At 48.6% G+C, this 12,065-nt stretch overlaps 1 protein-coding gene across 3 annotated transcripts in view; it reads right to left on the bottom strand.

Annotated features, from left to right (window-relative positions):
- The window catches only part of BOC (BOC cell adhesion associated, oncogene regulated), a 44,984-nt gene that overhangs the window by 16,925 nt on the left and 15,994 nt on the right, over window positions 1–12,065 (bottom strand). For 2 of the 3 annotated variants that reach the window (XM_072138964.1, XM_072138962.1), the window contains exons 2-3: window positions 3,531–3,669; window positions 1,112–1,381 (exon numbers count right to left, since the gene is read on the bottom strand). In XM_072138964.1, coding sequence (XP_071995065.1) covers window positions 1,112–1,381; window positions 3,531–3,606 — 346 coding nt within the window. In that variant the 5' untranslated portion in view covers window positions 3,607–3,669. Of the gene's footprint in view, window positions 1–1,111; window positions 1,382–3,530; window positions 3,670–7,613; window positions 7,633–12,065 lie in introns of those variants that run through there. The other variant, XM_072138963.1, reaches the window with a different exon arrangement.

The raw sequence follows: 12,065 nt of genomic DNA, 5'->3' as shown, positions 1-12,065 counted from the left end.
TCTGCTCAGGAATGTGTTTTCAGAAACTCTATCCCACTCTCCTAGCCCGGGCCAAGTCCCAAAACTCTCAGGGATTAATGACAGAGGGGGCTCTTTAACCCCCCCACCCCATACACTTCCATCTCAGGGGGATATAGCTCTTGGTATGTTCACCTGCATACGGCATTGTTACTGATCCCCAGCTCTGGGGAAGGGGCTCACAGCTGCAATCCATGAAATTGTCAAAATTCAATCACCTTTGTCCAACCCATTCTCTGCCGGAGGGGAAAAAACCACAGACGGATCTGCATTCCAAGGAAGTTCTGACGTCAAAACACTCTTCATGCCGGCTCCTGACCCCTGCTCCCTTAATATGTTCCCTACATCTCTGAATGATGGTTCAGTAATATTATAAGGAATGAAAACATAAAAGATGCTCGTCTTTAGGATATACAATGGGTTAAGTCTCCTGGAAAACATTTACATAGTGCTCCAACAAAATAGGATCCTGGGGGTTAGAGTTCTGTTCCATAGTACAAACATAAGTGGCGATGGCAATGGGGTCAAACCCTACCCCTTGCCCATTAGTACAGATTACCGATTACTCCTCAACCCTTGACTTACATGTCCATATACAGGGCAGATTATCATCACTGAGTCATACCATGCAATAATGGAGTCCTAGAATTGTCATCCTGGTTCTCAGGAATGACGACAAAAGAATTAAAGGGGCTATTAAAGGGGCTATTAGAGGGTATCAGACTCCATTGCAATTCCAGATATTGACCAATTCCTTCCCATCTTCTGATCTGCTGAGAATATTACTATAATACTCACTACAAGAAAAAGTGGGGATGGTAATGGGGTCCAACCTCACCCCTTGATCAGTATAAGGGATATTATACGATTACATACTTGCCCATGTCTTAGTTATCCTTGTATGCAAAGTTTTACTGGTCATAGACAGGAGCTACTGAGAGAAGGGAGTTAAGGGGCTCGGTTAGACCCCATTACTACCCCAGTTTGTATCTGTGGTTCTATTCTACTGAAATTCTGCAACTTTATGAGCATAATACATGGTTTAACGCTTCCACATTCTTCATTATATCTTGTAATGGGTATTCATACTTACTAGCAAGGGTAACAATTGCCGGAACGCTGGCCATGGCCCCCGCTGGGGTGCGGGCAATGCACTGATATTTCCCGGTCGTATCATTGTTCAGTCCAGTAATCACCAAGGTTCCTCCAGAAACCAAAATTCCTGGGAATTCTCCCAGTTCCTCTCCATTTAATCTCCAAGAGATAACGGCGCTGGCTGGTTCCACTGCGCAACTCAGGGTAACGGATCCGCCATATTTCTGGAATGTGGACACTGGCTGGACCAGGAACTGTGGGATATGAACTAAAAAAGATAAAAAGTAAGAATCAATCAATTATGAATATTGTGAAATTTTGTGCTGAAAAGTAACATCACACGGAAGCAGCTTCTCACCATGCTGACGTTCTACATGCCCAACCTCCAAACTAGTGTAAGAGAGGGGCTACTAGGACCCCCTAAAGCATGGACCCCCAGTAGCCTTACAATTGGCTTATCCTCTGCCGGACCTCTTAGGTTCACCCTTGGGTTAGAGGATTCTCTTGTACTGTGGTCGGCCATTCCAATGACGACTCCTACATCTGTTATTGGGGAAAGGCAAGAAACCCCCCCCCCCGCCCCCCCAAAATACTTGCATACAAAATAGGTAGTATTAGATGGTACTATTACTCATCACTGTAGAGCAGTAATATTTGTCTATTTGTCTACAAGCGTGAACCATAATATTTCAGAGCCTCATTAGGCCTTGGCGGGGGGGGGGGAGGCCTTTCCTCTCCGCCCCCTTCTCATAGTTGTCTATATATAGTTATATGTGCACAAGGCAAGACTGTAATCGCCTACAGATCTCCCATTAGGCCTAATCCTGGGTGTCGCTGCTGGGCTCCCTGAATGTAGGGACTATTAGTGACCTCTGACCCTCTGATGTCATTAAGTGCAGACGCAGCACTGAGCCGCCTTTGTCCGCCGGACTCAGTTTCCGATCCTCGTGAAGCCACAATGTCTTCCACATGTGGTGAAGACAACTCTTGTTACGGGCAGCACGAAGCTGCTCATCTCCTCTGTGCTCCCGGGGACTATAACCTTTACACTATGAAATCATGTCTGCTTTGTGTCAATGACATCACACCCCTAATCATCGTTAGGGATCTCCAGGTGATTAATAGCAGTCACCGCTCGCCTCGGATAATGCAGAGCAGCCGACACTGAAAGTCATTGTCATTATTTCTCATATCTCTACTTGCTGTCAGTGAATTATTATAGTAGAAGTTAAAAACTTGAACAGAACTAATAAATGGCTAAAATACACAGGGGACAGTAATGGGGTCTAACCGCACCCATTGGTTACTAGATTGTTAATTTCTCATTTACTTTAGATGGCAATGTGTGGGACCATACACAGAATCACTGTCATACAATAACATAATACAATACTACAGGTGTGGTCTACAAGGGCCGGAAAACAAAATAATTAAGGGGCTATGTTAGACCCCATTACTGTCCAAAAGGGTTCACTTTTCACGTCTATTAGGTGACCAACTACATGACATGTAATGCATGAAAAGCATGTTATACTGTACTGAGAGCAAGCAGAGGGGGATGGTAATGGGGTCAAACCTCACCCCTTGTTATTATAGATTGTTGAGGGCTCCTCTATCTCTGCGGTAGATGTGAATGTGTGGGGCTAGACATAGTATCACCGGCCATACAATACAATAATGGAGTTTGACAGCTGTTGCCTTTCTTATAGAGGCCGCAAGATAATTTTATTTAGGGTCTGTGTTATACTATATTGGGTACAAGTAGAAAGGGAATGAAAATAGAGTCAAACTTACACCCTTCTACATTAGTGATGGGTCCTCTATCCATACATAACATGACTGGTCAAACAATAACATAATGGCGTGCTACAGTTTTGGTACTGAACCATGGAAATGCTTCAGTAATAGAATTAGGGGCTGTGTTAGACCCCATTACTATCCTGGAAGTTCAGTTGTCCCTTTCCATTCTCTCATTAAGTATATGAGTGCAAGGGAAAGTGGGAACATTAATGGGGTCCTTAAGATTATTGAATTTTCCACTACCTCTGTCTTAGATGCCATTGTATGAAGTTAATTGAGGGTCTGTGTTAGACCTCATTACTGTCCCATCCTGTGATTGGGTGAGTCCCTACATGACCTGTAATGTTTGTTACTTCACTACCGAGTACAAATACAAGTGGGGATAGTAATGGGGTCAAACCTCACCCCTCATTGTTTTAGATTAAGTGCTCCCTTCCCATCCTCCAATCAGGTGTGAGAGTGCGTGACATGTAACGCATCAGTGACAGGAGAGGTATTTTGCACCTTTCCAACCATAACAATCGCAGCCATCACCTGGGCACAGGGTGGCAAACATCCAGCTCTGGATTAACCCATTCCCGGCAGTATTAGTAACCAACATAGAGTAAGAGACTTACTAGACTGTTCCTGACAGCAGACCGCGGAGAGGAGACAGCAGCAGATGGAAGTGACCGCAGTAATCCTTAGTATCATTGTGATTCCGGGGACTCCGGGCACATTCACAGCTCCACGTCCCTCCGCCTCAGCCGCGAACACCTATAGAGACAAAACACTGAGTAAATATACAGGAGAGGTAAAGAATGGAGCAGGATTATGTATTACTGACAACCATCAACACATGGACTCACTTCATATCATGTGACCCCCCCTGTACAGTATGGACTCCATAGTGCGACAACCCACCACTATCTACTGGTTGGCTCCATCACCTGCGCCATGGCAGGGCCTCTGTCTGACCCCATAGCTGTCCCCTGCCAATCAAAGTAATAGTACAGCATGCAGCCGCTCCAGTACTCTCCCTATAGCTACAACAGTCACTAGTATCTGCGTATAGCCCCTGCCACGCATCCCTCTCCAGGCTTACCAATGGCAGCAATGAGAAGACTGGCGGAGGATGTAGGAGCAGGCAGAGGTGAGTAGTTTATAGTTGAGCAGAAAATAAGGGTGCACAGTATCTATAAATATGGGGTACAGTATATATAAGTAAGGGGGCACAATATATACAAAATAAGAGGGCACTATACTGTGACTGTGGTATTTTTAGGGGCGCAGTGTGGAGATGTACTACCAGAGGAAAAGACACCTGGTGGAGAAATCAACAGCAATGACATCGGTCATTGTCTTCAGCATTTTCTAATTGGCAACGTTGGTGCTGACACATCCCTAATCAAAGTCCAGGCACCTGCAGGAAGCCCGGGAAACTGGAGCCTAGAAATTCCCGGATCCCAGACCCTGCAACATAGGTAACATTTCCTTGTAGCAGTATGGCGGCCCCCAGAATCTATTCCACTGGTGGGCCCCAGGCGCCCTACTCCACCAATGGACATGACACTACATACATGACACTATACACATAACACATGACGCTACATACATGACACTATACATATGACATCATACATAGGACACTACATACATGACACTATACATATGACATTATACATAGGACACTACATATATGACACTATACATATGACATTATACACATCACACATGACACTATAGACAATTTATGGTAAAACCTTGTGATACTCGTGATTCCTTAAAATTCCATAAAATTCTTCAAAATCAATACATGGATTTCTTTAGAGCATCAAGTACAGGAAGTCCCTGCTGGGCCATGTAGTCCTGCAGCCACAGTCAGCAGCGCCCCCCAAAACTGGGGTGCGAAAAAAGTAACAGACCACAGAGTCACATGACAGCGCTACCGAAGCGAGTGATAGTCCGCAGCCTAAACACAACCTCCAAGTGCAAAGAAAAACCCTACAAGACGAGAAATAAACACAACGAGGAAACACAACAAACACGGCCGCGAAAATCCTGCAACAACATTAACCCAAAAAGTTCCAAAAAAAATCTTCCATAAACTTATGTGGGGGACAAGGCGGATGATGGTCTCCACTCACCCCCTGGACGCGCCCTCGTCCGCTCACCGTGCCCTCTCCACTCAGCGCATGGATGTGCCCTCTCCACTCACCCCCTAGACGCGCCCTCGTCCGCTCACCGTGCCCTCTCCACTCAGCGCATGGATGTGCCCTCTCCACTCACCCCCTAGACGCGCCCTCTCCACTCACCGTGCCCTCTCCACTCACCGCCTGGACGTGCCCTCTCCACTCACCGTGCCCTCTCCACTCACCGCCTGGACGTGCCCTCTCCACTCACCGTGCCCTCTCCACTCACCGCCTGGACGTGCCCTCTCCACTCACCGCCTGGACGTGCCCTCTCCACTCACCGTGCCCTCTCCACTCACCGCCTGGACGTGCCCTCTCCACTCACCGCCTGGACGTGCCCTCTCCACTCACCGTGCCCTCTCCACTCACCGCCTGGACGTGCCCTCTCCACTCACCGTGCCCTCTCCACTCACCGCCTGGACGTGCCCTCTCCACTCACCGTGCCCTCTCCACTCACCGCCTGGACGTGCCCTCTCCACTCACCGTGCCCTCTCCACTAACCGCCTGGACGTGCCCTCTCCACTCACCGCCTGGACGTGCCCTCTCCACTCACCGTGCCCTCTCCACTCACCGCCTGGACGTGCCCTCTCCACTCACCGTGCCCTCTCCACTCACCGCCTGGACGTGCCCTCTCCACTCACCCTGCCCTCTCCACTCACCGCCTGGACGTGCCCTCTCCACTCAGCCCATTGACGTGCCCTCTCCACTCACCGTGCCCTCTCCACTCAGCCCATTGATGTGCCCTCTGTGCAGCTGTTTGGAAATCCTAATACTCTTCCCACCAGGTTAAAATAACAATTTCCTGTGAGTGGGGGTTTAGATGACCCCTGACCCGCAGACCCCTTCTCTTTACACCCCTCCCTCCCCCATCCTCCTCTGGCATGTAAATCATACCCCAGGGGGGAGTCATTAGTGGAGTGAAATTAACAAGGGCTGGAACTGTATAAAAGACACAACTCTGATTCCTTCTGCTGTGGGGGCAGCAGGGGGGAGTCTGGGGGGCTCACATTTCACCACTCCAGAGTGGACGCACTCCTCCGCTGCTGGAGTTAACCACTTACACTCTGCGACTAACCCTGCTAGAGGAAATCACATTAACATGGGGGTCTTTGGTAGGTCTAGGGGTCCCAAGTAAAGTTACATTTACCCCCAAGTGTGCGACTGCTGACGATGGAAGAGCAACAAGTTCATTGCTTCAAACTGTATTGGAAAAAACAGTGAGGGGGCCTCCTAATATCCGGGGCCCCAAACTATTACTTTGAAGGTAAATCAACCAATGAGGATGTAAATCCACCTATGGAGGTCTAATAATGATGAACCCGTAGAAGGTAATGGGGGGGCGCGTCTCTTGCCATAATCCCAATCATGTGCCGAAATGTAGGCATCCGTCTCACTTTACTACATGCCGAGCTATTGAGGGGAGATGCAAAGTTTTCCTGGAACCTGTATTATAAGAGGTCACAGCCTTGTGCACTGGGGGCTGAGCAAGGTCATCAAGGACTGTGTCTTAAAGGGGTTGTCCAGAATCATGAAAAATAAAGGCTGAGTGCTGAGGACTCTTTACTTCATGGACATAAGAAAACTTTTCCATGGAAGTTTCACCCATGGATTATAGGAGACCTGAGAGGACACACCCATGAGTGCTAGCGCTGAAGAAGGGTGTCACAGGATGGGTGTAACATACACAATACACGGAGCTGGATGTGGAGCCCGGGGATACAATATGGTGGAAGTAGGGGTCATAGTGAGTGGGAGATATCGGATCCTCCCGTGACCTGATACAAGACGTCCTCTACGTACGAGCCGCACATTACAGAATCACCTTCCCTGGAATACAAGAGATATCGAGATCCTTCCACCATAATCTGCAACGCGATACGTACAATAACATCCAATGCACCGGCAGAAATATACACAGTGGTCACCCATCCGGGTCAGAATCAGCCGTGGTTCTGAGGACTACCCTCCCCCTATCCGGCTCCAACGGTTCTGATGAAATTATAAGATTCTCTTTTACGAGTTCTGGATCATAGGTGGGGGCGCTGTTACATTAGTGTCTATAGCAGATATGTGGCAGGAAGTGGTACTGCACGTGCAAAACATAACCAGGCGTCTCCATAAGATTTGCAAGAATTTTTTTATTTTTGTACAAGAATCCTAAATCTGTCCGACTACAGACCAAGAAGAAGGCAAGTAACCCAAACCAACGACAATGCGATACAACGGAGCCCGGTGATGACCCCCACAAGAGACGAGAAGCCGAATCAGAGCCCGGTGATGACCCCCACAAGAGACGAGAAGCCGAATCGGAGCCCGGTGATGACCCCCACAAGAGACGAGAAGCCGAATCGGAGCCCGGTGATGACCCCCACAAGAGACGAGAAGCCGAATCGGAGCCCGGTGTAGGAACTTCTTTCATCCCCTGTGCTTTCCATACCTAAGATGATGATCACTTCATATAAATAAACTTTTTGTCTATGGACGCACACCAAGTCCGATTCGCTCCCCCCCGCCCTATTTCATACCCACCAGAGAGCGTCCTGGCACAGATCCCCCTACTCCAGGGCCAGATCCGCCTCCTTCTGGGCTCTGCTTTATCTCAGTTGGGCTATTTCTGGCACTCGCAGGAGGACGGGGGTTTGCTAGTGGGAGGTTGGACGCTCATGACTGCGTGGAAACTTGGCCTTACGAGGCTGCGTCTTGTGAGACGTCTTTTATTATTTCATTTTTCTTGATTTTTTCCTTCTTATACTTGGCAGTTCAGCCTAAACAAGCGATAGAGAAATATTATTGCGGACTCCGCGCCACCCAAACTCCTAGTAACTCGTATATAACACCAAAAAGGAGAAAGAACGAGAAGAAGAAAAAAAAAGCTTTGGCAGATGGATTCTCGGCGTAGAGGCGGCCATCGCTCGATTGTAGCAGATAAAATTTCCACTTGTGACTAGTGGAAGTGTTGACTACATAAGTCGTAACCTTTGCAGGCTGAACGAGCTGCATGGGATGACGGGACGGGCGGAAAGCTTATTGTAAATACAAAGATGGCTGCCGGGAATCACTGCCTTAAAGGTGATGTACCCTAAAGGCAGGGCACTTGTGTAGGATGGTCCAGGAATCAACAAAGTCAGCCAAGTTGGGGGCACTAGAACATCCTATCATGGGGGCAAACGGTTCCAGTCTCTACTCACAGGCCTTCTCTTTCTACCCATGTGACCATGATGTCCCATCCTCTTCCCACTAGGACCAATAACTTTCACACTTCTACCTGGTGCGATCATGGCATCTGCGTCCTCCCCCCACAGGGACCGTTACTTTCAGCCTTCTACCGCGCTTGATCATGGTTTCCCAATCTTCTACACTGGGACCATGAGCTTCTATCTTCTACCTTCTGTGACCATTGTGATGTCCTATCCTCTAACCACTGGGACCGAGACCTTCAATCTACCCCAGGGGACCATGGACCTATCACTTACTACCAATTAGGACCTCAAGCCCCCATCCTCAACTTATAGGCACCATCCTCTACACAGGGGGCCTATAGGCCCTGATCTTCTACCCAGAGGGACTTTAAGCCTCTTACTCTACCCATTGGCACCAAATATTTATTGGCACTATAGGTAAAGTCCCCTATCTTCTACCCATTTACAATATAGGCAATCCACTGATACTACGACCTATATAGTACCCAATTATACTATGGTCCAGCATCCTGTACACACTTGGTCCATGGATCCTGAAGTTCTACCACGTGGCACCATGAGATCCTCTTCGTTTACGTTTGGGACCATTGTCCACCCATAGGTACTATGTGCCCCCATCTTTTAACCATTGAGATCACGGACCTCTCATCCTCTTTTCACTGAGATTATGGCCCCCTCTTCTCTACAGACAGGCTCCCCATCCCCTATGTACTTGTCAATGACAAACTTGCCATCAGCCCCTTTAAGAACCTGCATTGCCCTGCTGCGTGGGTTTTATGATCTAACTCTAATCCGGGCTTGGGCGTCCATACACAATTAATTACGTTGCATGGTGTAGTAAATTCCTGGGAGCTTTATATAGTTGACCACCAAAGAGAAGAAGAATTCCTCCTGATGTGTCCAGTTCTGTTTTCTATCAGTGGGATTACAGCCTGAGCTCGGGGTGGATGGGCCAGACACATAGAACATCTTGTGGAATGCAATACATCCTCATCCTGACAGCCTGAGACTCTTCCCAACTCATAAAATGTCTCATGGAGAGAGATGCAAGGAACCCGATGACTGAGGGAACCATGTGAAGAGCAGGAAAGTTGGATGAGATGGGCCAGGGCTGGTAAGGTAATATGGACTGAAGAAGTGGAAAAGGCAGAACCTGAGCCGGAGAAAGTGGAGAACATATGAAACTGCGGAGAGACATGCCAACTCCATCGCTGGCAGAAGAAGCTCCAGACATGGACCTGAAGGCCGTGCCAATGTGCACCACAACAACCAAGAACACACGGACCACCTTGAAATGTAACAAAAGAGAAGAGAGAAAAAGTCAGATGACGAGTGATCAATCCGCATCCCAAAAAGTAGGAAAAAATGGATCAATTTGGAAGAAAATCCATAAACACATTCCTACGAGAAGGACGCGCGGTCCAAGCGTCTCAGGTCTCTTCCAAGAGGAGCCGGCGCTCTTCCCTCTCACGCTCGGCGCAGGAGGAATTTCTCATAGACTTCTTAAACCCTACAATTATTTTAGCTAAATCTCATTCAAGGTCCGAATAAAGAGCAAAAACACAAAAGATCTGGAAGGGAACGGAGGAGAAGACGAGGAGCCGAGAGGTTCTTACTTTCCCCTTTTTTCCTCAATTCTCTTTAATTTATGTCCCTTTGCTCACTATCAACTCAACTTGACAAGCTTGCTAATTGGATAAGTGCAGATCCCACACTCTCAGGATGCCGGGGAACTGGATGGGTTAGGGGTGGGAGAGGTTTTTTTGGGGGGGATCATTGGTTTAATAGTGGGGGGGAGCCTCTTAACATGAATTCCATCTGCTTTTTTTTCCTCGCGACCATTGACGACGCTTCTTGAATATTCATGAAGTCTTCTCTCCTGCACCTCGGCGCCCCCTCCCTCTGCCCCTCTCATAGCATGGGACAATACGTTGCCTAACTGCCCCCCCTCTATGCATTAGATAAACACAGGCAGTGTCAAGTGTGAGGAGGGACTACAACTGCCAGTCATGGATCGGGCCTACAATGAGGACCACTAATATATTGCATGCTTTCCATATGGGGGCTGCGTTGCCCATGGAAACACTAACAGGCAGAACGAGGCTTAATAGAGTCCGTATTCATTGTAATGCGGCAAGCTGGCTCAAGAGACTATTGCCCCGTGGGTCGGTTTTCTTTATTTCGTGCCCCCCGCCCCCCCCCCGCCCCTTTCCTCCTTTCATTTTTTTTTACTCCTTTTATTGAACAGAGACAAAAGACCAAGGTTGCTTAAGGGTCCCAATCTGGAGAGGATCGGGGGGTCTCACAGAAAAGACTTTGCTGCAGTTTGGGAGAGCTGAGGAGGAAGGGGGGGGGTGAAGATTCAAAAATAGGAGACTAAATTAAAAAAAAAATCTGAAAAGTTAAAAAGCAAAAGCAGAGGTGCCAGCTGCCGGGGGAGAAAACCCACCATCGCCGGAGTGAAGGAGCCTCCAGCAGATACAAAGGTTAAGGCGTAATAGAAGAAACAGCTGCTTAAGACCAGAGTGATGTCTGACCACCCGCCTCGAAGACCAGGACGCCGCCAAAAAAAACTCCTGCCAACCGTGCAATGGCGACAAGGCCCCGCACCCACCGCTCACAGTCCTTCAAGTTTAATGGAGTGTCCCGGCACTTCATCTATTATGAAGGTCCAAAATCAACATTTCTGCTCCTCCTTCCTTATCTGCCCGGAGAGTATGTGGGTTATCTGGTCACCGGGCGCCTTCCTCGTCACGTCCATTCATCTGCAAGATGCTCCTTAGACTGAGACGATGGGGTGTAACGCAGATTGTAAGTAGAGTCACAACCATGGGCACCTACACGATAGCTTCCACAACCATGGGCACCTACACGAGAGCTTCCACAACCATAGTCACCTACATGACAGCTTCCAGAACCATGGGCACCTACACGACAGCTTCCACAACCATGGGCACCTACACGATAGCTTCCACAACCATGGGCACCTACACGATAGCTTCCACAACCATGGGCACCTACATGACAGCTTCCAGAACCATGGGCACCTACATGACAGCTTCCACAACCATGGGCACCTACACGATAGCTTCCACAACCATGGGCACCTACATGACAGCTTCCACAACCATGGGCACCTACATGACAGCTTCCACAACCATGGGCACCTACATTATAGCTTCCACAACCATGGGCACCTACATGATAGCTTCCACAACCATGGGCATCTACATGACAGCTTCCACAACCATGGGCACCTACATGACAGCTTCCACAACCATGGGCACCTACATGACAGCTTCCACAACCATGGGCACCTACATGATAGCTTCCACAACCATGGGCACCTACATGATAGCTTCCACAACCATGGGCACCTACACGATAGCTTCCACAACCATGGGCACCTACATGACAGCTTCCAGAACCATGGGCCCCTACATGACAGCTTCCACAACCATGGGCACCTACACGATAGCTTCCACAACCATGGGCACCTACACGATAGCTTCCACAACCATGGGCACCTACATGACAGCTTCCACAACCATGGGCACCTACATGACAGCTTCCACAACCATGGGCACCTACATGACAGCTTCCACAACCATGGGCACCTACACGATAGCTTCCACAACCATGGGCACCTACATGACAGCTTCCACAACCATGGGCACCTACATGACAGCTTCCAGAACCATTGGCACCTACATGACAGCTTCCACAACCATGGGCACCTACATTATAGCTTCCACAACCATGGGCACCTACATGACAGCTT

Source organism: Engystomops pustulosus, chromosome 2, assembly GCF_040894005.1.
Source record: "Engystomops pustulosus chromosome 2, aEngPut4.maternal, whole genome shotgun sequence".
Taxonomy (NCBI): Eukaryota; Metazoa; Chordata; class Amphibia; order Anura; family Leptodactylidae; genus Engystomops; species Engystomops pustulosus.
Note: the sequence above shows the minus strand (reverse complement) of the source record. Positions and strands in the feature narration are given on the sequence as shown.